Source organism: Opisthocomus hoazin, chromosome 3 (genome assembly GCF_030867145.1).
Source record: "Opisthocomus hoazin isolate bOpiHoa1 chromosome 3, bOpiHoa1.hap1, whole genome shotgun sequence".
In the NCBI taxonomy this organism is placed as follows: domain Eukaryota; kingdom Metazoa; phylum Chordata; class Aves; order Opisthocomiformes; family Opisthocomidae; genus Opisthocomus; species Opisthocomus hoazin.
In genome coordinates this window covers 13,414,055-13,441,964 of record NC_134416.1, presented here as the reverse complement: position 1 = coordinate 13,441,964, position 27,910 = coordinate 13,414,055, and the positions used below count along the sequence as shown (strand labels likewise).

Genomic DNA, 27,910 nt, shown 5'->3' with positions numbered 1-27,910 from the left:
CTACATGAGTAATTTCTATCACCGTGTCAGTGGCTGCTGACGTCTTTGTTTTCTGGTTGTCCTGCATGGAAACTGATTTGAACAATTATAACTGTGAACTATATCAAAGGGCACCTCCTCCCCCCCCTCCTTCTTCACTGACCTTGGTGTCTGCAGAGTTGTTTCTCTCACATCCTCTCACTCCTCTCTCTAACTGCGGTCTCACTGCAGTTTTTTTTTTCTTCCCTTTCTTAAATATGTTATCACAGAGGTGCTACCACTGTCGCTGACTGGCTTGGCCTTGGCCAGCGGTGGGTCCGTCTTAGAGCCAGCTGGCACTGGCTTTATCAGACATGGGGGAGGCTTCTCACAGCTTCTCACAGAAGCCACTCCTATAGCCCCCCTGCTACCAAAACCTTGCCACACAAACCCATAACATTAGCCTTTCATCATATTTCCTCTCCCCTGTCCAGCTCAGGAGGGGGTGTGATAGAGTGGCTTTGGTGGGCACCTGGTGTTTATCCAGGCTAAACCAAAACACCAGCGCGGGGTTTGAAGCCTGGATGCGTTGGTCATTCATGCCTGTGTGACTTCACACCTTGTCAGTGTTCAGTCTTCCTTTGGCAAAGATGAGGAGTGCACCATGTTCCTTATACAAGAGTGGTTTCGTCTCTACAGAATATGCAGGAACTGCTCTTACATTTGTTTTGTATTTTTGATAGTAGTTCCCTTTAGACTACTAAGTTCATTAGGCAGGGAATAGGAGGGGATGTTTCTTCACTTTGTCAGTAGGTTAGAGCAGATTACTTAGTGTTGGGGTCTGTTATCTTCATGGCCAAGTGTGTACGTTTTACTCCTGCAGAGGAATAATTCCTTTCAGTGATGTAGATCGTATTTATTCCAAGTGTGCAGCTTGTGAGTGATCTAAGGAGCATCTGCAGAACAGGAAAGAATACTGTTTAAAACTGCTGTACAGGAAAGTCCATGGGCTATGTTTGCCTTGCAAACTATTTACAAGAATTCCAGTTTCTTCAGTTGAAACTCATAATACAATGTTTTAGTGACTTGGGCAGTCTTCCTTGGTCTCAGAAAGATGAAAGGGACTTAAAGATCACGCCTTTGTTACCTGGGCTCTGCCAGCATAGCTGTTTTGGCCATGGGTCTTATTGGAGAACATTCTACCAATATGTTCAAGTTGTCTCTTGCAACAAAGCAAACTAAACCAACAAAACCCTGCCTGTAGTGGTAGCTCCACCTGCAGTGTGGGTTTTGAAGGAGTAGCGAGGTCAACCAGGGGATGTGATTCTACTCAGCTCCTGTCCTCCTTGGCAGCACAGCTGTGGCAGCAGAACTGATGTGATGACCAAGTCCGGTCTGTGTGGCAGGCACTGACAGTGTCATCAATGACCTCCGCTGCCTGGCAGAGACAAGCCTGTGCTCCAAAATCAGATTGTCACTTAGTTTTCTGTAGGGCTAAGTGACGGGAAGACTGTGAATCCCGTGGGACTCTTGTGTTTTGGTTGATTCAGGACTCTCTGCCAGTGACTGGCACTGTGATACCCATCACAGTGTTGTCAGTAAAACAATTTTTGACACAGAACTTGCTAATTTCATGGAGGAAACAGCCTTATTTGTTGCTGATGCTTTCTTAATGAGCACTTTGCTTTTTTTCTTCTTGCTGCACTTTCATGACAGCATGTTTTAGGGCAAAATCCACTGAGGATACCCATATCTGCAACTGTGACCTTTACTGTTCCAGCTGAGTTCAGAGCATTTTCTCTGATACGTGCAGTGCATCAATGTTTCTTGATTCTGATATCTTGTCTACTAGCCATGAAAATTTTGAGACCGTCTTTTCATCAAAAAAGTACTCTGCTACACAGAAATATCTCGGGAAGATGCTCGTAAAGTCTGCTACCATGAAAATGGGTTTAGTGAGATGGCTATATCTTTTCTTGGTCTGGTAGGAAAAATAAAAGAGCTCTTATAGTCTTTCACTGCATTTATTCTGACTCTGTAATTGTAGAAGCTAGTGAATCTACCTTGAAGTTCACTTACAGGGTACTGAAGTGCACCATCAGCAGCAACAAGCCAATCCCCTGGTGAAAGGCATTGTAGCTGTGGAGTGTCTTCTCTCCCGTCAAATAGCAAATAGGTTTCTGGAGAGCTTGCTTCATCCTGAAAGTTTTTGTTAACAATGGATGTCCCCTTGGCCGTTATTTTGGTACCTTGAATGCGAGCTGGAACTGCTCTCTACTGCTTGTTTACTTGCTATCTACTAATGAAGCCACTTCAGACTGAGACTTCATCTTACAGAATAAGCAAAATGTGGACATTGGATCAAATCCTTATCATGACTTGGGCAGGTTAGTAGAGGAAAATAATACCTTGCGCTATAGTTATGCCTCTGCATATATATGATGCCGTCGAGCTTACTAAAACTTTTACAGGCAAACTGAATTCTGACGTTTACTTGCTATGGAGTTCTTAAACATTTTAAAGTTTCTTCAGTGCAATTTCTTTGATATAATTCGTAATGAATAGTGTAATGCTTGCTCTGTCCTACTGCCATCTCCAAACAGTCATTCAAACAATATTGCACTGTTGTAGGCATGTACTCTGTTTCCTGCAGAAGCTGGGACAAGGATGCATTTCAACACATTTCTAGTATTTACTTTATAATATTTACTTTACTTTTCTGTGTATGTCTCTATATGTGTTGGGCTAAGCATTTGGTGGAAGCCGCTTTTTTATTTTCCCAGAATTAGTAAGCTATGTGTATAGTTCACTACAGTAATATCTTAGAGTTCACATTTGATGAGCTGCGATAAAAACATTTTTTTTAGTGAGCAGTATGTAAAGAAGTAGGAGTAGTGTTTTATTTTTTGTGGGTTATGTAGCATATCCTCAGTAGTGTGAGTGTCTCATAGCAAGCATAAAAACGTGTCCTGCTTTTTGGAGACTAAACCCTAGAAAACCTTGCACACAAACATAGATTTATTTGACTTCACTGCGGTTCTGTACATTTGTCAAGCTAAACATTTTCCTAAATATTTGCAGTGTCAACACTGTAGTTGCTGAAATGGCTGTTGGCTTGTGTGGGTAGGAGTGGGGTGGCAACAGCCACAGCTGGTTAGCAGAGTGAGGATTTAGGTGAAAATAAATGTTCTGGACCTAGTGCCATCACATGGAGCTGGGAGCTCCGTAGACAGGGTGGCAGCAGGGATAGTGTTTAGAAAAAATATGCCAAAGAAATCCTCAGAACCCCTCGGTAATTTGAAAACTATGTTAGTTATGTTGGGCAGCAGTGCTGCCCAGTCGGTAGCAAACTAACCTGGGATTAAGGAGGACTGGATACTATTTTCAGGCAGGTCTACTAGTAGCCTGTGTGCTTGATCTTGACAAATTGTTTAACTCTGTGACTTGGGCTGTGGTCCCATGTTCATTACTACCGCTTTTGTGCAGTACCAAATCACCTGGTAGCACATTCTCATCAAATAAGACAGATCAGATGATATCGTGTTTATGCTGGCTGTATGCCGGCTGCAGAAGGACAGACACTACCTGATGGTAGAGCATAACTCTGTGCAAAATTAGAAATGGCAGAGTGAGTTGCACTTAATCAGTGCGTCATGCAGCTGTGGTGTTTTTGATCTTGTACTAGACATACTGAAACTAAATTTACTATCTAGTTCAACCACGATCTCAGTCATGTGGACAGCGTCCCATATCTCTGTCTGTAAAGAGATTTAATTTTTTTTCTACCTGAAGATTTCAAAGCAATTTGAATTCAGTTTTTTAATGACTTTATTTTAATACTGAGGATTGCAGTTGGCAGTGTGAACTGCTTCTGGAATTCCAGAAGGTCACAGCAGACAGCAACTGAAAGTCTCTGTGGTTTGGATCCCTGCTTTTTTAGGCAATGGCTGCGTTTCAGAGTCAACATGAGTTAACTGTCTGGCTTAGTTTAGCCTAAAGGAAGAAGATAAAATTATGAAATGTAATAAAATTGGTAGGTGGTGAGGTAGGTAGCCAGTGTAAATTAAAAGGCCATCTTCATCTCAAAGCATGGATTATTATTTTTTTTGTTGCTGAAACTTATTACTGGAAACACTGGAGCTGTAGTTTCAGTTGATCAGTAGTGAAAATAGTCTTTCAAATTAACCATCTCATCTAGAAAGCTCCTGCTGACAGTCCAAGGATTTAAATGCTGGGGCCAGGGGAATGGGGGAGTGCTAGAGGCTGGATGATTCTCAGCATCAGGGGTTTTGACTTGAAATTAATTTCTCCTCTTAATTGAACACACCCAAGTTAATCAGTGTCTTTGGGGAGGCAGTTCTGGAATGCCTTCCATGAAATGTCTCTCTGCAAGTGTTCAGTGTTGTTTTAATTACTGTAATTGTTTCCAGAAATGAGATGTGTATGTTGGGTATTTTAATATTCCTCCCCCAAAAGCTTAAATGTTAGGTCACTCATTTTAAAACATTTACTCTTCTCATAGCATGTTTTTTAGCTGACCTTATCAATAAAAATATTCAGTTCCACAGATTAGAAGTTTTATAATAAATCACGGATAAATGTTGCTTACAGCATTAACTAGATCCCACTCTTTTGTGGCTGCTACTACCATGAATTTGTTTTTGTTAAAGAATTTCAGTTAAGAAGGAGTTAGTAGAAGTTGCTACTCTCATTCCTAGCTTGCTCATAAATTATATTATTTGGAACTTTTTCTCGTTGAGCTATCCAGTACTGGGCATAAGCCGGAGTGTGCATGCAATATGTTACATGTAGTTTAGAATGTACCTGATTATTGCGACTTCATAATACGGATTGTTCTAAGCATTTTAACTTTTACGGAACTGTGTATTTAGGGCCTTAGTTAAAATGGAAAGAACTGAAGGTTTGTGGAGCATTTCTTTATTCTGTATTTTGATGTTGGGAGTTAAGATCAGCTTTTTGACGTTTATTTCATTGAATTACGTAATGGGTTTCTCAGGATTTTGAGCATATGCACTCAATCTGTTCTGCAAATGTCAGACTTACTTTCTCCGCTTTCACACTGCTCCTGTTGGTGGGAGGTAGTGCTTTGATTTAAAAGCAGCAGCATAACTCCTTTGTGTTTGTGATTTGCTGCAGTATGTAACCGTGCCTATTTTATTGTCTACTAAAATAATAAAAAAAATCTGCTTAATGGTACCTATGCATTTTATTATCTTGCCAACTTGAGGCAGAGGTTTCAAAAAACACCTAAATCCTGCCAGGAATCAATACCAGATGTCACGGTATCTCCCAAATGTGGCCCCATTGTTGATAACCTACTGTGAGTTACAAACACTTTGCTTGATAATAAGGGTTGGCAAGTTGGACTAATTTCTGGGCTCTCATCCTGTTTAGCTGAGCTAAGTGCATAGACTGAGTAAACTGATTTAACCACCTAAAGTATTTCTTTTATGCTTAGACTCGTGTGTTAACACTGACCATGAATGAAAAATACTGTAAAAGACGTAAGAAAATAAGTGTATACATCAGATACTCTCAAAACTTCCTTGTAACATGTAAAGTTCCCATGTCAATGTGTAGTCGCACATACTACACCTGATAAATTCCACAAAAACAGAGAAATGAAAAGCTCAGTGATGTTGTTACTGTTAACTTCTATCTCTTTTTAAATGTTGGTGTCTTACTGCATGGTCACTGCTTCTGTGTGAACATTTCACAGTGGTTATTCAACTAGATACCCATTCTCCGTTCAAAGCTGACATGATGCTATTTTTTCCCCAGCAGTCTGTTGTGTGGGGAGAGGATAGGATAGTAAGGGCTTGGGTGCAATGGTGAATTTACAAGGGTTGCTGGGAAGATGGCAACTCTAGTAGGCAAAACTTATGAGGTGTGGTTTTGTGGTGTGCGATAATTGTTGCAATGATGAAGTGTGGGTTGTAGATGAAATGTTTCTCCACGGATATTTTTATGCTTAGTTGGAGGTAATCAAGGGATACAGGTAAAGGCAGGGCTGCACTAGAGGCAGTCTGGTCCAGTTCAGTAAAACTGTCTGTTGAAACTGGGCGTTTCTGGACTTCGCTATTAACAACTCCACTGTATGCCCTTACTCCCTGCAAAGCAACCCAACCTTCTCCCACTGCTGTCTGCTAAATTCCGCTGGCTACTGGAGCCACAGCCCTCATCAGGGTCCTGGACCTGGGGAGGAACAACCTCATGCACCAGTACAGGCTTGGGGTGGACCTGCTGGAGAGCAGCTCTGCGGAGAGGGACCTGGGTGTCCTGGTGCAGGACAAGTTAACCATGAGCCAGCGGTGTGCCCTGGCTGCCAAGAAAGCCAATGGGATCCTGGGGTGCATCAAGAAGAGTGTGGCCAGCAGGACGAGGGAGGTTCTCCTTCCCCTCTACACTGCCCTGGTGAGGCCTCATCTGGAGTACTGTGTCCAGTTCTGGGCTCCCCAGTTCAAGAAAGATGAAGAGCTACTGGAGAGAGTCCAGCGGAGGGCTACAAGGATGGTGAGGGGACTGGAGCATCTCTGCTACGAGGAGAGGCTGAGGGAACTGGGCTTGTTCAGCCTGAAGAAGAGAAGGCTGCGAGGGGACCTTATAAATGCTTATAAATATCTGAAGGGTGGGTGTCAGGAGGATGGGGCCAAGCTCTTTTCAGTGGTGCCCAGTGACAGGACAAGGGGCAATGGGCACAAACTGAGGCACAGGAAGTTCCGTCTGAACATGAGGAAGAACTTCTTCCCTCTGAGGGTGACGGAGCACTGGAACAGGCTGCCCAGGGAGGTTGTGGAGTCTCCTTCTCTGGAGATATTCAAGACCCGCCTGGACAAGACCCTGTGCAGCCTACTGTAGGTGACCCTGCTTCGGCAGGGGGGTTGGACTAGATGACCCACAGAGGTCCCTTCCAACCCCTACTATTCTGTGATTCTGTGATTCTGTGATCATCACCTCTTCTCCCTGGAGTCACGTCGGTTATGTTCAGTTTGGCGGGCAGCTCCTCTTCTGCTCCCCCTGCTCTTACAGCCTGTTTAGGCTTAAGAATCCTGTTCTCGTCTTCTCTTGACCGAAACCAGAGCTGATTGTTGTTAGTTGGTAACATGCACTTGGAGAAGATTTAGAGAAGCATTGCCTTTTCTCCAGTCCACAGCAGTGCATTGTATCTCTTGGCGGACAAAATCTGACAGAACAGTGGAGATCCTGTTGAACAGCGTCTTAAGACAATCTGGCCCATCAGTGGGATTTGCACAGAGCTGCCCCATCAGTTGTAACAACGTATGTCTCTGCAAACCCTCTATGAGCTAATTAGGCCTGGGTATAGCTAGTCATCCTCCTTAATCTACCTGTTAGGTTTCATCAGTCAGGCTTGTAAACATATGCACAGACGAATCCCATCAACAAGGTTTATATGCACAGCGTAGCTGACTGTAGTTGTAACATGCATTACAGCTCAAAGTAAGTTTACGCTCAGCCATTTCAAAACCCCACAAAATTCAACCCCAAACTCCGTGTATTAGTCCTTCCTTGTATTGGCTCTTTTTAGTAGTTAGTTGTCTGCTAAATTTTTAAGCAGTGGTTTATGGTAAGGAGAAAATCTAGGTAAAGCAAAAAGCATCTATAGAGGATCATAGGTGTGGCTTTACTTCTGTTCAGGGAGAAATGGTCAGATAATTCAGATAAGAGGTGGCTATAATAGACAGTGTGTACAGTCACGGATGGAACAGAAGTGCGTGTTCACAATGTGTCACAAAAGCAAAGAGCCATTTAATGAAATAATCCAGCAGCAGGTTTTAAACCAACAAAAGGAAGTGACTTTTTACACAGTGAATAATTACATTGTGGAATTAATTGCCATGGGATGTTGTGGAGAGCAGAAGCATTAATGGGTTCAAAAAGCTGCTAGACAAATTCGTGGAGGAAAAGCTCATTGACAGCTGTCAGATGTAGAGATTCAAATACAGTCACTGTCTTGAGAAACCCCTAAACTGCAAGTTGATAGAAGTAGGGAAAGTGTATGGTAGGAAGCAGGGGAAGATCTTTCTGTTTGATGTTCTTGTTATACTCCTACTCCAGCTTTTTGCTTCTGCCAGTGTCAAAAGACAAGAGAATACGCTGGGTGGATCTTTGGTCTGATGCAGTACTTGCATCTTTAAGCAGCAGAAAACAAAATACAAAGAAAATACAGAGTCCACAAGCACTACTGTATCCTGAAATTTATGTTAACTAACTACGTAGCTTTAGACAAATAACATATACACTCAGTTTGAAACCTATTTTGGAACATAGTTCTATCTAAAACCTGCCTTTCACCTCCATAATTTTATCATTGGAAACTCTTCAGGGTATCTAATAATTTGTCTCTGTGTTCTTACTCATGTATTCGATGATTTAAAACATAAGTAAATGAACAGCTCCTGCTCTGGGCATTGTTACATAACTGAAAAATTCTTAATCTTAAAGCTCACTTCAAATCTGTATCATATAAAACCACACAAACCATTTAATAATTAGGTACTAGCAGATAAAAATCCAGCTTGAAGTTACGAGAGCTACACCCACTTGCACCAAAGAAGGGAAGAATCTTCAGCTAGATCCTCGTCTTGCAGCCAGTTTTCTCCTTAATGCCCAAGAAAAACTTAAAAACTTGTTCTAAGTAACAAATCTTGCTTGTAATAGTGATGGGAGGAGGTGAAATACAGCTCTGGGTGAGTATCTGCTGAAACCCCTTCTTATAAATTTGACGAAATTCCAACTTGAGTACCTATTCTGATCTCAACCACACCAAATGGGATGAAATGTTTTTGTGGATGGTTACATACCCTTTACTTATTTTAATAGGTCAGGATCTATAAGTTTTAAGATCAGTCCTTGAGATTCCTAGATCAGTGAACATAAAAATGCCTGTGATATCCCCATCAACAGTGTTATAAACTAGAAAGATGGTCCAACTGGTATTGTATATATGGTCAAATAAGTTCTGACTATGGGCTGCTTATTGCAGCACATACTGAATAAAAGACAACAAAGCATGCTGTATTTTTTAAAAAAAGAAAGCACTAAGTTGATAGCACTGTCAGAAAAAAAAATGTGATTTTACATGAGCTTTTATTACTTGAGGAAAGCTTGGCTCCACCATATATGCAACTCTTCTTCAAGTAGTTTTTGCCTCTCAGCCTCCTGTTTATCAGATTAAAAAACCCCAGCTGCTTCAACTTCTATCAGTCATGAGCCCATGGCCCCTCTCCAGACTCTAGTTCTCCACGTACCTCTTGAACTGGGGAGTCTGATACTGGAAACAGTATTTCAGCTATCATCTAATCAGTTCTTCATATAGGGGGAGAGTAACTTGCTTGGTCTTGCTGGCCATGCTGCTCCCAGTGTAGCTGGTATCCAATTTACCTTATCAGCAGTGAGAATGTTTCTTCACATTTCGCTTGGTATTTACCATGACCTCCCCGTCCTTTTCAGTGGAGCTGCTATAAAGCCAGTCAGTTCCTAGCATGCACTGATGCATGGAGTTACCCTGCCCCTGGAAAAGCCGCAGAACTTTTCTTGTTGAACTTGACATTTCCAGTCCTGAATTTCCTCCAGGTCCTTCTTGATTAAAGCTCTGCTGCTTGATCTGTCAAACGCCACTATGTTACTTTTGTCTAGATGATTGGTGAGAGTGCATTGTGTTTCATCATCCCAGTCACTGGTGAGGATATTGAACATCTTCAGCCCTACAGTTCACCACTATAATACTCCACTTGGTACTGGCTACAAATTGGAAATCAAAGTAATGTTTACTCTGAGTGTTACTCTCTGAGCCCAGCTGTCCCAGTAATTTTCAGTCTACCTACCAGACCGTTTGATTACATCCACCACTCTCCCCACATCTGCATTTCAGGTCAGTTCGTCACATAAGACAATCAGTGTGATCAAGCATGAACTGCCCTTTGTAAGTCCATGTTGATTGTTGCTGATTACCTTTTTGTTCTCTGCATGTTTGGAGGTGGATTCCAAAAGGATGTGGTATATAATCTGTCCAGGGGCTGAGGTGAGGCTAACTGGACTGTAGTTGCCTGAGTTCTTTTTCTTATGCCTTTTTTAAAGACAAGCATAAGTGCTAGCCTTTTTCTAGTTTTCAGGGGCCTACCCTAATGATCATGTTTTTTTTTGAGATAACAGGCAGGACTCTTGGCGTCACATCAGCCAGCTCTTTCAGCACTTTCAGATTAATCTTGAGTGTCCTCATAAATATGAATACATCCAGTTGCTCTAACTCATTCCTAACTTGTTGTCCCTAACCTGTTCCTTCCCGAACCATCCTGGTACACCTGGAAATCTAGGAGTAATCTTTGTCTGTGAAGACTGAGGGAAAAACATATTGAGTATGTCAGCCTTTTCCATCTGAACAACTACTAGGTTATTGCCTCCATTCGGTGACATCATCACATTTCCCCTTAACTTACACAGTTCCCTCTTGCTGCTCTTTGTATCCCTCACTTGTTTTAATTCTAAATGCACTTTGGTTTTCCCAGGTTTGTTCCAGAGTGCCAAAGCAGTGCATTTGTACTCCTTTTTTGTTGCTTGTTTCCTGTATGCTGTCTTTTTGCATTACAGTTCATGAAGAAGCTCCTTGCTTAGTCAAGCGGAGCTTCTACTGGTATTTCCAGTCTTCTTGTACAACAGGATTATTTGTTCCTGAGCTCTCAAAAAGCTTTCTATAAAAATTTACCAGCTATCCTAGGCACCTTTTACGTCAACTTCCTGTGAGATTCTGCTGAGCCGCTTCCTGAATAACCCGAAGTCCAGTTGCATAAAATCCTGAGTCCTAATTCTTCTGCTTACCTTTCCAGTCTTCTGGATCCTGAATGCAATCAACTTGTGGTCATTTTTCCCAAGCTACTATCTGTGACCATGTTTGCCACTTGTTCTTCCCTATTTGTGCACAGAGGTCACACAGAGTATTACCTTTGTTTGGTGTCTCTAGCATTTACATTAAAAAGTTATCACCAGTGCACTCTAGAAATATCCTGGACTGCTTGCGCAATGCCATGGTGCCCACATGGTTGAAATCCCTGATGAGGACCACAGCTGGAAATTGGGTTGCTTTTGGGGGTTTATTGTGGACAATATTGTCCACTTTGTCCCCTTGGGCAGGTGGTGTGTAACAGGCCCCCACTGCTGCATGCCCAATGCTGCTTTTGCCTTTGCTTTTGACCAGAAGATTCCTGTTAGATATGTGTTTGGTTCCACACTGGACCTCTGCATGGAGAAGGAGGTACTTTGTAAGAAAGTGCAACTGCCCTTCTTCTTCATTGCTCGTTATACTTGAAGATCCTCCATGACACCATTCCAGTCATGGATGCCATCCCATTTAATCTTTGTGATCCTGATCACATCAGACTCTCTGACTGTGCATAGGCTTCCAGTTCTTCTTGTTTGTTGGCCAAGCTCTGTGCATTAGTATCCAGAGACCTGAGGGGAGCCTCTGCATGTCCTTCCTCGAAGTAGAGATGTGTAACTTTCCCTTGTGGCCTTTTCTCACATGTACTTTCTCCTCCCTTCCCTTACCTCTGAGTACCCATTCCTCAGTGAATTTAGTTTAAAGCCATCTTCACTAGATTAGTAAGTCTTTCCACAAAGATGTTTTTCTCTTTGTCGGGTAGCTTCCGTATCTTCATAGCAGTCCTTCTTCAGCGAATGAGGTATTGTAATCAAAAAATCAAAAATCTTGCTGGTGACAGCAGCTGTACAACCAGACATCACTCTGCTGGTTACATCTGCTAACCAGGCCTCTGAAGAGAGCACCACTGGGGTTTCTGCCTGCTCACGTTTGCTCTGGAGCGCTCTGTTCCATTTGAGCTGCTCAAGGTTTCCTTTGGCTGAGTTACTTATGTCCCGCAGTGGTTAGCATCAAGAGGTAGAGTTTGGAAGGCTGGGTGAGTGTTGGCAATTCCTCTGCAAAATCAGTGTCTAGATTCTGGGCGGGCAAGCAACAGACCCACCTGGACGATAGGGGTGGATTCTACTGTTTCACACAGGGGAGCATCATCAGCCACTAACACTGGTGCTTTCTTTAGTGCTGGTACCGATCCAAAGACTTGAGATAACCCACTCAGAATTGTCTCCCAAAGCAGCCCCTACCGTTCCTGAAACTGTTAGCTAGGCACAGGTGAAGGAGGAAACAGCTTTATTCTGGTTACCTGAAGTCACAGGCATCCAGCTTCCACCCTCTGCAAGTTTGTATCCTCTTCCTGATCCTTCAGTGATACCTTTCTTCATACCCCAGCGGGGCTTCATCTTGTGTCTTGGAGAAGTTTCTTTGAAGATCCTGCTGATCTTCTGTGCAGCGTCCCTGATGCAGTGAAGCCCGCTGACCTCTCTTGGCAGCTCCTCACTGAGCGCAGCAGTGACTTGATGAGAACGCACCTCCCTGGCTCCCTGCCCCAGGGAGGAGCACTGGGCATCTGAGCAGTCCAAGCCCGGGGTGGTAGGATGCCCTCAGCGCTTTCATGGAGCCTGAGATTGTCAAAGGACCAGCAGCTCACTGGTGACCTGTGCTGTGTTATCACCATTTGGGAGCAGCTTCTGTCGGTGGCATCTCTGGGATTTCTTTATGCTGCCTGCAGTCCTACTGCCATATTAACTGCTTTGTTTCTGGTTTTGTGTCCTGATGGCAGGGCTCCTTGTTGCTGGTGTTCCCTAAGGAACACTGTCTCGTTTCTAGATGATGCAAGTTAATTCTGCCCCTAGTGAGACTCCCCCCTGGCAGGGAGCTCCTCATGCGGCCGATTCGTTAGTTAGTTAGTTAGTTCCCTGCCCTGTTTGCTTGCCTTGTGATCACATCACACATTGCTTCCTCTTGCACTGCTGTTCAAAACAAGGGCTGGAAACTGGCCGTGAGTTAGCCACGCTGCTTTAGGACTAGAACTAGCAGTCCTAGTTTCGGAGTAGGCAAATTAGGGTGATCTATACAGGGTTTGGTTTTATGTGCTTTCCACAACAACCATTGAGTAAAGTAAATACATATTGTTATTTTTTTCTGTGAAGTATTTTTAGTAAATCCTCAGTGCCTGTTTTATTGAATGACTAATGCATTTTGGTACATCTGAATTACATCTATACTGAGTCATTTTGTTTTGTAATGACATATTTAAATGTTTAAATCTCTACAGAAATTAAATATTGTAAAAGACTTTAACCTTTTGTTCTAGGGGTTGGTTTGTGCCTGTATTATATCACCACAGGCCTCTGCTATGGGGAACAACTGTAAACTGAAGACTAACAGAATGCTATATGGCAGAAACATTTCTGGAAACCATAACTGAACCAGTGTGTTTTTGCACAGCCAGAATTTTTGTTTTTTGAATCAGATCTTCCCCTGATTTCTGTGTAGTGTGGTTGCATTTAACATTTCACAATACTGTTGTTGGACTCTTAATTTTTTCCGAAGTCACTGTTCACCCAACGCTTCTAAAATTTTCCCTCATCTCTTCTCAGACTGTAGTTGCTTCACATTTTGAAACTAAGGCTCTGTTTATGGGGAAGATTTTGCAGGTGACAGAACTAAAATAATTATATCAGTGTTCCCTGCCTTCTTGTTCTGGGATGAGTGGCTGTTTGTTTGCTTTTCTTGTGATATTTTTTTTTGTGGAGTTTTCTTTTGTTTTATTTTGTTAAACTCTCATATGGGACATGTAGGCTGAAATGAAATAAAAGGATCTGCAAGTTTTACACTGGGATAGCTGTAAAATAAATGTAAACATTTGTTGCTTGTGTAGACTAGTTGAACAGCCTTCTTTGAATTACTTTGTCACGTGTACTGCTTCTTGAACTACTTCTTTCCTAGTCAGCTATCTTCCTCTTATCAGCTCACGATGCCCTTATAGTCCTTGAACAAATGCCTGTTATACCAGGCTGTCCTTATTTTGAAATACCTTACAAGCTTTCACTTGTGCTTCATTATCCTGGATTTGTAATCTATGCTTCTCCTGATGTGTGGTTTATATTGCGTCTTTGCTCGTGTGCCAGGTCTATCATTTACTTTGTGAGCTCTTTAGGGCAGAGACCTGTTCATCACATCATGTGCTTTCTGAAGCCCATACCATATTTTTAGAATCCAAAGAATGATCATCGATTGTGAAAGACCAATATCCCTTTATTCAGCTATCTGTGAAGACTCTTTGAGGCTTCTCGTTGCCTTCTCCAAGCAAGGAATCAAAACTAAGAACCACAGAAAAAGTTGGTTTTGTACTTGCACAAATGAGTTTTATTGGGACAAAGGGTTTGGAAAAGAACCCCCACCCCCAACACACAAATAAACGAACCATCTAGCTTTCACCTTTGGGCAAGAGAGCTGGTACTGTATATGAGAAGAATGGGAGATACTTGTAGTGGTAATTCTGAAATGAGTGTGACTTTCTGCTCTGTGAATATTTGTATGTAAAATACAGAGAATAGGATTTTCAGAAGTGCCTACATGATTTAAGAACATTGCAGAAACAAAATGAGAGACTGAATCCACAGCTGAATGGTTAGGCAACAGCCTGGGATGTGGGAGAGTCAGGTTCAAGTACTTGCTCCAATTATCTTTTAATTAGTTATACAAAGTGGAACAACTTCAAACAGGAGAGGTCGAGATGTCTTACCCCTGAATACCCAATAGCCTATGGGCTAGGACAACTAATATGGGATGAGCAGAGATTTGAAAACGGGTCACTCACTGATGACTGTTTTAACCACTGAGATATTAAATCTGATAGTATGTGGATTTCTCTCCTCATTGTTTATGAGGAAGGATTTGTCTGGCTTAAGCAACTGACTCAAGGAAAGGGTTTGTGGTGGAGGCACCCATTGCCATTACAGGACTAGGACTCCCTGTCCCTTAGACAATCTTTGCTTAGATAGCTGGCTTTTGTCATTCCTGTTTTTTGACACTGGCTTTCTCCATCTACCTTATAAAAAGTCTGACTGTCTAATTTAGGGAGGGGCTTGTGTTAGGTAGCAGAATGTCTAAAGCTTAAGTGCTACAATTTGCATCTTTGCTACAGCTTAGTCTTTTTGTGCATCTGATTGTCTGCCACAAAGTAGGGACTTACAATGGTGCCAACAGACCAAACAGAAGGTTACAAAGGACTTTTAGCAGGGCTGGCATTAAATAGCTGACATAAAGATACTACATACTGTTAAAATATATTTACTGCTAAAGGAAGAAACCATGCTAATATACTAATTACATCATCTGGAGAGACTCATAATTATCTCTACAGGATTTCAAGAATCCGCATCCATTTGATTTGTCCTAATTCAGAGCCTTGTCATCCTCGTCTGCAATCTCTTGCCCAGATGGAGCATGGAAATCGACACAAGCGTTCCTAATATGCAAATAGAGATCTGCAGTTCCACTTCAAAGCGGCAGCTTCTGAAGTGTGAATTTTAATTATTCCGTTTTGAGTTAGTGACTCTGCAGAAAGAGTTTTTTTTCTTCTGCCGGTGAGTTGGGTGTTCTTTTTTTTCAGTTTTGTTACCCAACTTTGCAGTAGGCATGTCTCATTCTCTCTGTCATGCAAACAATGAAATGGTTGACCAGTTAATGATCCATCTGTTTACTGACTGTAATCCATAACTTCCTCAGGGAGTTGTTTGTCCTGTTCTTGGGTTCTTTCGCCTCTAGTGTTTGATATAACAAGATGAGATTCCTCATTGCTTGTCACAGGAGTCTGTCATGAACTTGAGAAACCAGGGCAGGTATCAACTGCCCTATATTTTGTAGAGATGAGCTTTGTCTGCTGTGAAAACTTAAGTTCCTTGGACAAGAGAATGTGCTGGTGAGTTTGGTGGAGATGAGAAACTTATGAAGCAAGAAATATTATTATGTGACTGTATATTGCGTGGCAGAAGACAAAAACAAAGAGGAGCAATCATGATGGGGATTGATAATCTACAGGAAGTGACCAAAATAGCAAGTGATCAGCTTAGAAGTAGCTGAAATTTCATCTGATTCTGAATAACTACAGAGTAGTGTCAAGTCAAATTTAAATATATTGCTGTGAGATGTACTCAAGGAGAAGATCCCTTTTGAAGTATGAGATGCAATTACAAGGTTTGGTTACTTATGGTGAGTTACACTGTTCCATTTTGGAAGGTGTATTTTCACTTTGTAGTGGGTGACTTCAGGAGGTCACTGACAGTTGAGGAAAGTGCGCAGCAATGGCACGCTGAGGACAAAAAATTCCCAGATACCAGTGGGTGCGCTTGGGAGAGCATGGACTACAACACCCCGTGAAGAGGCCAGCGTGACCTACCGTCCCTGCGAGACTGCCGACCCGTGTGTGGAGATGAGGCAGCCACTCACTCCGTCTGCTCCCTAAATCCTCTGCCAGTGACTCAGGAGCTGGTGTTTGGTGAGAATGTAATATACAAAAAGAAGAATGGAGGCATCCCATAATTAGGGCTAGTAATAAGAGAGGAATCAGTTTAGCATGTGATATACAGTGAATGAGTCAGAGAAATGAAGGAAAAGCGAGTTTGATAGAGTTATAGGAAGGAAAGTGCGGTACTGAAAAATTGTGATGAATGGTGATGAGATGAGCTTCAAAACAAGCTAAAAAAGGGAAAGCAAACTTATACGAGAAAGAGGAAGGGCGAGTTCAAAACCAGTACTAAGTACAAGAGCTAGGACTGTGAGTTCAGGAAGATGTAGGGAGAAGTTCGAATGGCAGGGGAGGTGTGATCAAGAGAGTTGGCTGGCACAGGGTTTATGCTAGCAGCCTGAAAGGATTTGGGGAGACAAATTTGATAGCGTCACAGAAACTGAGGAACAAGAAAATAATGTATCTGTTGAGTTTGAAAATAACAGAAAGGAAATACTTGCATGAATAGAGTGATAAGTTTAGAAGAAAATTACTTCTTTTTTATGCTTTTCAATCTTACAGCAAGTGACAGTTTCTAGTCATGGACAACATCAAATTTCTGGGATTGTCAGCCAGTCAGAATGTTTTTGATAGTCAAAAAAGTACTGAGTTTTTCCAGTATTATGGCCAAACTCATACTGGTTTGACTTCCTGTGTAAGTAAGTTTTATGGAGACAAACAAGATTTCTACTCGATAACTTTTTCTTGTCAGCCGAGGCAATATTAAGAAAAGTGTATTTAAATTTGAGGCTAAGCTTTTTAATTTATTTTGTTTTTACAGACAGTATTTTAACAGCATATGTGAGGAGTACTCCATTTAGGAATTCTTCTGTTTCATGCTCTGTTTTTTCCTATTGCCATGTAGACAGACTCTCGGGTAGACCTTCAGCCTTATAACTGCAGTTGAGGACTCATTTTTTTCCTGTTTCTTCTCACCCTGCTGTCACATTTTGCAGACATGAGTAAACTAATACTGCTCTCACACACCAGTCTATTTCCAGAAATTGTAATTTTAACTACAAACCATGTAAAAACTGTTTTAAATTAAAGTTGGATTTTAATTACTTCCAAAAAACATGTAAAAATCAAGAGCTTATGTGTATTGGGGAAGTCTATACAGGCTGGAGAGTTGGAATATGATTTAATTTTTAGTAATAATTTTAAACTTGAATTGATAATTTACGTTTAGATTTTTAAAAAGGCATTGCATATAAATTGCAAGAGGGTTGCAAAACAAGTCTCTCTAAATTTTTAAAAACTCTCTTTGTGTGCTTTCTATTCTACAGCCAGCTATCACATTGCATCCGGTATCCACCTTACAGTTAGGTATTACTATTGCTAGTATTGTGTTTAATTACAGCTTATTGTACTGTTCTTAGATTTTCAGGTTTCCTTTAGTGTGGAGGAGTATGAAGCAAGCTGGTTTTGAGCGAAGATGTGGAAGTTAATGTAATGACCTATAATAAAAAAGTTGTTCAGGTTTCTCAGGACCCAGTTTTGCGAGGCTCTGTGTAAAAAGGGATGCTCTGGAATCGGGAAGGTGGGCTCAGTTGTGCAGGACACACAGCTGACATAGCACAGAAATAGTCAGTTGTGGAGGGGTTTGTGGGCGTCATAATAGAGGAAGGTGTTTTTAAACAAGGATTTTGAAGAAGGATTTAAAATTATATTCCGAAATGTTTATGAGGAGCTTTCCCACAGCAGGAGGACCAGGAGAGAGAAAGTGTGAATGCACTGGTTTCGAAAATCAAACAGGTAGAGTGACAGGGACTGGCATCATCAGCTCTTGCAAGAACCAGCCTCTTGATGCTCTGACGGGTGATGAGAAAGGTGTGGATAGACTCCAAGGACTTTGGAAAGTCGGTGAGAAGGATGTGTACAGTGGTAATGTAGACAAGATCAATCCAGGCTGTTACACAGCACATGTTGTCTTTGCAAACATTGCTGACTATAGAGGAGCATATAAGAAGCATGATCTAGCATACTAGGAGCGAAGGCCCCTCGAATACTAGTTTTCTGATACAGTTCTGTTTCTGAGGCTTTGCTGAAACTGCATTAATAACGAAGATGAGACCTGTAAGCAAAGAGGAGGAAAAGAAGGGCAGTTGAAAATATCCTTCTCTGTCAGATGATATACTGCCTGCAGGGACCCTATAAAAACTAGGAACTTAGATATACTGGGACATCTATATAGCAGAACAGGTCTGTTAGCATTCCAGAGTGTCCTGTGCAACAGAGGAGAATCACTTGTGCGTGTATTAGGAAAGCACAGAGTGTTTGCCAAGACAAGGGAAGAGGTGCAAGCTGTCATCCAGAACTGGTAAATCAGGAAGGATAAGAATGGAAGTAAGACCTGGGATTTAGTGGCTAATGACTCTATTGAGGGCTTTCCCAACAGGAAGCTGGATAAGAAAACATCACTAATATGATTGAAGAATGTGTTATGTGGAAAGGCTCGAGGGAGAGACTTGTCTCTGAGGCGTTCGTGGTAAAGTGCAAAATAAAAGGCAGTTCTGCCATGGGGCACAGACTGGGACCGTCATACAGATGAGGTGTTTTGTACCCACTGCGGTGCAAGTAGGGTAGGTACTTCCAATTTACAAGGAAATTGCGGAGGCATACTGCAGGTGCAGTTTCTACTTAGTGCAGGTCTGCACCATCATTGAATTCACTGTTCTGTGTTAAAGGTGGAGCTGACCCTGATGGAAATACTGCCATCTTGATGCATGTATTAGTAGAGATATATTAATTTGGTGAGTCTAGGCTATGAAGTGTCGCCCAGGATATGTGTTTTTCAGCTACTGTCAATTCAAATAAAGCATGAGTCTGTACTTAAGAAATCTTATTGCTGTTCCCCAAAAGTGTAAAGGTTACATTTAGTTTTAATGAAAAATGACAATATGACTCACATCATTGCTGTTTTGGAGAGTGTGAAGAAGAAATGCTGTCAGTGCTGAAGAAATTTTTGAGGACAAGAATTTCATCAGATGAATGAAAGAAAAATGAGAGGAGTAAAAATTGAAAAAGTCTGCTTGACTTGCTCTGGAGGTATACTCAAGGAATATGGAAAACATCCCTCGGGAAAATCAGCTGATTTTAACAGTACATGCTGTATGTAGGTCTCCAAAGGACAAGTCACACTTTGTATTTAAACAGGGATCAGCTTCACAGCTGGCAGAAATCAGCAATGTTTTGTAGGAGCTGGTGAAGATAACACTGAATTGTATTTGGTTTAGGCTTTAGCCCTTTATTTCCACACTATGGAAAATACAGGTTTTAGTGATCGCAGTCAACCAAGCAGAGGCATACAAGAGTAAACAAGCTGTTAATCTGAAATCACCTTAGGGCCTTTTTCTGCTCCCACTGAAATCAATGTATAAATTCCCATCAGTTTGAGTGGGGTATTAAAGAAAAAAAAAAAGGCTCTAATATCCATGTTAATGTATTTTCTAAATATGTGAATTAATCAGCAGCTTGGTAAACTGGTTCAACAGCCTGATGAGTTTGCTGAATCAACCTTGCTAAAACAGATGCACCATCTGCCTCGCAGTTTCTAACATGCTGTTAAAACAAAGCAACATTTTTGTAGGAATAGTTATTTTTGCTGTTATAGGCCTTAATCTGTGCTCAGGCAAAACTACTTAGAATAAGATGTTGTGTGTCTCTAGTGCACCAAAATTATCTTGCATATAAACTACGTGGCAGAACTTTAAGTGAAGTACATAGAGAAGAAGGGATTACTAAATTTACCTACTTGCTCCTCCACTGTGTCTTGAACCATTTTGTTTAGGTGTTTTCATAAATGTCTCTCAAATACTGTAAAATTTTTTGCTTTGTTGTATTCATACTTCATTTGTTGAAAAACTACACAGAAACAAGATGAAGACAGACTTCTGTTTGGTTGAAATCATTAAGAAAATTCAGTTCAACCCTCGTGACGAACCACAGGCAAGCTGGGCTTTCAGAAATGCTGAAGGGATTGAGGTGCTAAATATCCATTAACTTTCTTCACTTTGGTACCTTGGGAAAACCTCACGTCTTAATGCTCACATTTGTTGCTGTCTTCATGAGCCAGTTTTACACTTGGTGGCAAGTAGTTTCAGTACTGGTATTTCAATAAGATCCCCTTTCATTGCTTATTTTACCCCTTTGCACTTTGCAAAGCAGTGCACAAGGAGTCTTGGAGAGAAGGAAAAAGATGTTCACATTCTTTTCTCTTCCATAGTGGGTAACTGGGGAAAACACAGAGCGTGGCTTTTTTCTGTCAGAACACGTGCAGAGTAAAGCATTTTGCTTCAGGTGAAGCTTCTAACAGATGGGAACCCCAGGAAACGCTGTTTAGGCTGTAAACTTTTCATTTGCACCCAGGCAATTTTGTTTCTTCACCTGGTGTACATTTACTTTAATCACACTCTGTATATATGGTTCCTTTCTAAACAGAAGAAAGCAAGCAAAATAGGGTGGGCCAAAGTCCGTTTCTAGCCTTCCCAAAATGACTTTAATGTGCCATGACTTGTGAGGAGTTTGTTTGGATATACCCCAGCACACATGCATGAGAGCAGCATGTGCCCCTCTGTGCTCACTTTCTTTATAAAGGTTAAACATCTCCAGCTGCGTTCAAAGTAGGTCAAAGAAACTGTGGAAGATACTAGCAATTTCATTGTGGGGGATACCTTAGCTACAACCCCTGTGTTGACATGCTGCTTTTGAACCATGGCAACCCTGCCTCACCTTCAGACTGTTACTCTGGCTGAGTTTTGGGATATTTGAAACGTGCTGACAGTCATTTTCTGTTGTGCTGGCCCGGTTTAATAGGCAATATGTGTCATAAGTATGGGTCAGCCCTCAGAAATATGCCTCTCTTGGCATTTCACAATTGTCTGTGAAGGTGTTGCTCAACCTGAGTCCCAGGCCTGCAGCCATGATGTAGAGAGGTGTTGAATCTCCTGAATCAGATGTGGGCCCTTAGGCAATTCTGACTGCGGCATAGCTGTGTTCGAACTAGTGCAGCTCCTGCTGCTGAATGATGATATCCTTTTTGACTGCCTTTGCAGATGTTTCCAAGAGCTGTGTTTTATTTGTGCACCAACAAATGATCTGATATTCACTAAGGGTTTGAATCCAGCCATTGAAGAATAATAAATGACTGTTTAGATTGAGCTGAAATTTTTCAGGCTGATTCAGTTACAGTGGTGACTCACTTTTAGAGTTGGTTCTCACATGATTCACAAAGTATATTGGTGACTCAACCCACAAATTTACTTAGCTCCCATGTTATTTTCCTTCTCAGGGAAAAAAGTTGGTTATAATAAATAATCACAGCAAACTTTGACTTACCCTGAGGTAAAATAAATGTGCATGTTGAAAGGCTGCATATTTGTAATAATAAATTATTTAGTGAAGTAAGGATGAAATAATAGGACATAAGAATCGTTAAATAAGAAAGAAATGTGACATGCATTTTTAGTTGATTTTGTTGCATAGCAGATGTAAATAAAGGAAGAATAGTTATTTTTGTCTGATGGAGATGCTCAGAGAGGCTGTTTTGACAGTGTTCGTACTTACTGCTATAGCCAGCCAATTCCTGGCATTTGTTCTCTGAAATAAGTAGTTTTAGATATGTCCATGTCTGGGGCAGGCATTTTAAAGTGATGTCAATTCAGAAGGTATGAGATACCTATGTTCTGAAAACTGGGTCTTTGTAGGATGTCTTAGGCTAATCACCCCAAGTCCTGAAGTACCTGAAGTTGTCTCTGAAAAATCTTGACTGAGTTCCTTTACAATATCAAATTCACAAGAAATTCTGTCCCAACAGGAGCTATGAGATACAAAGTTTTTCTTCAGAAGATGCAGCTGCTACCAGTGTTCCATTACTATGAGTTTAGAGTTAGCTGGAGACATTGGGTTGTCCCAAAAGAATATAAATATTCAGGTAGCTACATACCTCTGAGCTTATTCGCACTGAGTGACTAATCACCCTCCCTTTCATAAATGAAACAACAAAGAATCTGGAAAATGAAGAAATTCTGCCGTGTCAGCTGACTCAGTCATTAAAAAGGTCATTAGCAAGCAGGAATGTTTATTTACCTCAGAAATACCAAATGGCAATAATATCCATAAATTAAACTTTAAAAGTCCGTATTTTGTAGGGATTAAATTACAGGGAACAAATAATGTGTGGTTTGAAAGATTAGGATGAGAATTCTGAATTCTCTGGAAGGAGAGTTCTTTTGCAGGTGGCCTCAATGGTTTGAGGAAACCTCAACATGGCTCAGGTACATCAAGAAATTTCTGAGAAATAAAGTGGATGGCACTGGCAAACTCCCCAAAACCAAGGGACATAAATGATAGCCCTGAGAAAGGGTACCTAGGAACAGTGACAGGATTAAAAATATGCAGCTAAAGGACTTCTGTGCTAGACAGAGAAGAAAGATAAAGGCTAAAAAATAACCGTTGAGTGTCACATGCTGAAAAAGTCCAGTGGAGCATTTTTGTGGTACGCAGAATGCTGCTCTTTTATCACAAAGTTTGCGAAGCAGCCGCAAGCTGTTTCAGGCCTCTTTGTAGAGAGTGAACCTAACGGACATGTTGATTTGAATTTTCCCCCAGCTAAAGGAGAAGGTAAAAGGGTGGCTTTGTGCTCATAGCACAGTAATGGGATTTATTTATTCTTGGTTCTTCCACAGTCTCCTTGTGCAACCTTAGGCCAAGTTATTAATCTCTTCATGCCACGGTCTCCCCATTTGTAAAATACAGTTGACGGTACATAGGTCACAATGTGCATTTCAGGCTAAATTCTTTAATGTATGTAAAGTGTTTTGCAACATGATGCAGGGAAGGACAAATTACTAAATGCTGCAGTGCTGCATGCAGAGTTATGCCAATTAGTGCCTTTTTTAGACATGGATCCCTTACTGTAAGTAGACTGACACCACATACTGGTCCAATTTTAGTCTATGGTACCCTTGACCTCACTGGTTCTGAGATTGATCTAGAACAGAATAATTTATTTTCCATTTGGTGGCTATGGTAATTGACCAAATAAAAATTCCCCAGACTGCCCTTAGAATACCCGGAGTTTACCGTTATCTTATGCTGTACAAGCTGGCCCTTCAAAAAGCCTGGTTTTTGGAGGCATAGTCTAACAGGTTATGCATGGAATAGACACACTAACAGTGAAAGAATCTACAAAAGGAAGGCTCACCCTTACAGATAGATACAGGCTGCCATGAACTGGCTCATCTCATAAGTATTGCCCATCAAATGCAGTAACCTCTTTGCACGTATCAGCTGTGACTGGGTGGTGTGGTGTGTTGCCGTGAGCAAATGGATCTTTTGATAGGTGAACCATAGCTATGGTTTTCTAAACAATTATTTTTTTAATGTTTCTAAATGTGTTTTGCTATCAGTGCAGCTGGTAGATCATATATGGAATATCGTTAATTATCGTGTGTAACATGTCTGTTCTCCCTCTTACTGCTGAGCTCCCGTGTAAATACCCTTGTGGTTCTTTGCTGCTATGGGACTGTCACAGCAGATGCTTTAGCTTTTTCTATTGCTGTAAACAAGCTGTTGTGACTGATGCTTCTTTTTACCATATGTCCTGAACACTCCCAGTTCATAGTTACATGTCATTTCCAGGATGCTTTGTAGGGTGTGTGTGCCTCCACCCCATTTCAAAATCAATGTAACTCTCAATGCATTGACTAATGACTGCAAGGTGTTACTTAGCATGCTGGTTTTGGCTGGCAGTGCTACTAAACAAACAGTTGTTTGCTTAACATGTCTTTCATGGTTCCCGTGTGAAGTAACTTTTACTGACAAATTGCACATGCCAATGGCTTCAGGTTTGCTAGTAAGCATTTATCTGACATGCTGCTGAGACCAAAAAGAAGTATGACCCCAACTTGTTGCCCTGAATATTGATAATTTTGCCCTGTCCCTTAGCCACATCCTATGTTTGTGTTGTCCTCATACATTTTGTTATGCTGATCCCATCATCACTACATCCATCGTGAATCTGTAGAGTAGGAGTGGGTGGTGAGAACTAGAGAAAACTGTAATGTACCTGTAAGGTTGTTGTGCTGATGCAGTGTATAATATGCTGCAATTCTGTCCCACTATGAGGAACCAGGACTGATGTCACATTTTATTTGTTTTTGTTTATGTTGTTGGTTTAGACCATTCTCAACCCTCTTCATGGAATAGGATATGCAGCACCAAAGAGAAGTTACTTGTGCACAGCGACATACTTACTTGTTATATTATAGTGGGTGGACATTCCTCATTATTCACTTGTGACATGCTGACCTTCCAGAAGGTCTGTCTGGCATTTCAGTAATGGCATATGTGATGGTACGGTATTGAGTGTGGTCAGGAATGGTGTCTCTACTAATCGTTTTAATGAAAGCAATCGTCTGGAGGTGAACAGAAACTGAATTTAAATTGTAGACATGAAAGAAGTTAAACTGCAGGAAAGAGCATTCTTTGAGCATCTCTCACCTGACTCTTTAGGTTTCTGTATTAGATGGTTGTCTGAGGCTATGTCGTATGTGCTGCATTGCTGGACTATCCTTGCAACGTAATGTATTGCTATTGGGAATATAGCTGGTGTGAAAGACTTTTTTTTTTTTTTTTTTTTTTTTTTCTCCTTGATAACTGGTGGAATTGTTCATGTTGCCTTGGGCAAATAGCATGCCAGCTCTTACTTTGTTAGATATACGGCAGCAAGCTGTGTGATTATAGTTACATAGCCAAGGAAGGGTTTTGGCTAATTGTTCTCTTGAGGTTAGTACCGATGTCTACATAACAAATTTTTGTAGCTCCACAGTGGCAGGGGCACATAACGCAGCTTCTCAGACATCTATCCTTTTTGCTAACACAACAGTATAAGTTACAGTTGGTGCTCTTTTTCTGCTGATATGTGTAAAGTCCTTTAATTGTGGAAGTTGGAGCTGAGAGAACCACTGTTTGAACTAACATTGGCTGTGCCCTTCTCTTCATCTCTCCCTCTGAGAGTACGATAGAAGATGCTATGTTGGTGAATTTCCATACTCAAATCTTCCATGAGTCAAGAAAAAGTTAAAAAGAGCCTGATGTAAATGTATCAATGTGTAACATAGTCCCTGTGGAGAGGAAAAGGTTATTGACGTTGTCTTTCCTACAGATGGATGTCTGTAATGAATGTCCACATCGTTTCTTTTACACTTTGTGCGAGTATCAGCAACTTAGAAGCACTTCGTTATTTTTTTGTGTTTCCACAGCTGGATCCTCTGTATGGTATCTGGCTGTAGTGCTCTCATTCGTGGTGAGGGCAGGTCTTCGCGACAGGTTGTTATTTGGGCTATGCTGGTGAGTGTGGTCCTGTGTTTATACATTATTTTTATGTTAAAGAGAGAATGTCTGTAAAAGCAGCCTGATGGAGTTGTTGCAGAAAGGAGTATGTTTGCGCTATGTGTTGTCTAGATCAAATCGTGCTTTTGTACTGTGTTGGATTTCAAATGTATTTTGATTTAGTAACTGCTTTCTTGTGCTTGTGTACACCTGATAGCCAAGTTTCTTGTCCAGCTGAGTACTGAACAGTGTTGGTTTTGGGTTGTGATAGGCCTTCTTTTGTAGCGGTTTGCTATGAGGGCAACACAGGCAAATCACTGGAGTGCATATGATTGCCCGTTGCCCGGGGCCCAGGATGTTCTGTTTTCCTTTGCTTCTTTTGTGAAGTTTCGTAGGACGAGGACACTACGCTACTGCTTGGCTTTGTGCAGCAGCCTGCGCATCTGGGACGCCATGCTGTTGGTCTGTCACAGTCACTGTGCTTCTTTGGTACCAAGGGGTTCCTGAGTCTTTACCATTCACAGCTGGATGTTGTAGTAGGTGATCTTTCATCTCCAGCTGCCTTTGAAAACTGCAGGTTCACCTGGCAGTGCATGTTTTTTTCTTACTTTTCTTCTTGCCACAACTGGCATCTGCCTGAAGTAAAAGTGCCAAACTGGCCTTACTGCAGGAAGAAATAATAGTTCTATGGACTCCTTTGCTTTGTTTAAAAGGAAAGTAAAGTTTTCTTGGCTATGTAGTGTTTTTTATATCTGCAAAGTTCATTTTTACATGAACATTTATTATTTCTTTGGCTCCTGAAAGAAAATATATTCTGTAGGATTTCCAAGGTCTCTGTAAACTCTGGAACCTGTAAAGAGTTTACTGTGGACCATTTTTTTTCTCAGTGGGCTCTTTTCCTGTCTTTCACAGTGAATAGTACCGTGGTCTGTTGAGGGGCAGAATTTAATGTGTGCGGTAGGGGAAGAGTGGCTCAGCAGAAATGGTGCTTACCTTCTTTTTTTCACATTGGTGTGTTTTGCCATATATTTGTGATAGAAATAGCCTTTGTCTGGTTCAGAAAATGCTTAGCATTATGGATTTGACAGATGTCCACCTTCTTTCAGAGTTAATACTGTTGCTGATCGTCTTTGCATAGCCCAGTCCCCACCACCTGTAAGCTAGTTCTTATGAAGACCTGTCAAAGGTACAGGTCCCTGGAATTTAGTGTTGGCTCGAGAAACAGAAGGGAAAACTCTGATTATTGTTTTTTTGGGGTTCCCAAAGTGCTTTTTGCATTCTTGGAATATCTTAATATTGCCTATGTGATGACTTCCCTTTTATTTCTAGTTGTTCATTCTTCAGATCATTACAGATGCAATTACTGCAAGCAAGTGCTTTTCAAGAAACTGTGTTTTTGCCTGCCTGTACCGCATAATGCTTCTTGTTCACACAGCACAAATAAATTGAGGTGGTTTCCTTTTATGTCAGCTATCTGTGTTGCTTTTGCTAATCACTAATCTTGCATGTAGGTTATAAGCTTCTGTAAAGCTGATTCAAAAATGATGAGAGAGTAGAGGTTTTCAGAAAACTCTTAAAAAAGTGATTTCTGTTTTTCAGTCATCTGCTCACTTGTTAGAGTCATAGTCTTTGGTTTCATTCATGTTCAGTGTTATGCTGGTTATTGTTAACATGTTTACCCCTTATGGCAGTAAATTTGACTGCAGAGGTTCAATTTTCCCTATTGTTAGTGTGAAAAACACCCTGTATACAGCAAATGAATTAAGTGACACCGAAACACTACATTTTATATTTACTTTTGCTGAAATAAATAATAACCTGAAGTTAAAATTTCAGAACTGGAAACCCAGCTGGAGCCAAAAGAAACTGAGATTATGCTTATGAATTTTTGCCTGACGTCTTTTGCTTTGTATTAAAACACATGTAATAAATAATGTTCTATTTCTTATTCCTTACAGATAAAGCGAGAAAAACCAGAAAATATACCAGATCTAAAAGATTTAGTAAATGAAAAATTTACTGCACTGGAGAGCAAGAACAGTGACTCAGATTTGGAGAAGAATGAAAAATATATGTATTTTAAGGGTCAACTTAAAGAGATGAGAAAACAATGTAAGTCTTATTTAAAAAAAAAAACAGAGTATATGAATGCTAAATGTTAACATGTGACTAACTGCCCTAAAATATAGAACTGC

At 41.1% G+C, this 27,910-nt stretch overlaps 1 protein-coding gene across 2 annotated transcripts in view; it reads left to right on the top strand.

The window, feature by feature from the left end:
• The window catches only part of NSMCE2 (NSE2 SUMO ligase component of SMC5/6 complex), a 134,384-nt gene that overhangs the window by 34,917 nt on the left and 71,557 nt on the right, over nucleotides 1-27,910 (top strand). For both annotated transcript variants that reach the window (XM_075415572.1, XM_075415573.1), the window contains exon 5: nucleotides 27,674-27,827. In XM_075415572.1, the coding sequence (XP_075271687.1) occupies nucleotides 27,674-27,827 (154 nt within the window). The remainder of the gene's footprint in view (nucleotides 1-27,673; nucleotides 27,828-27,910) is intronic.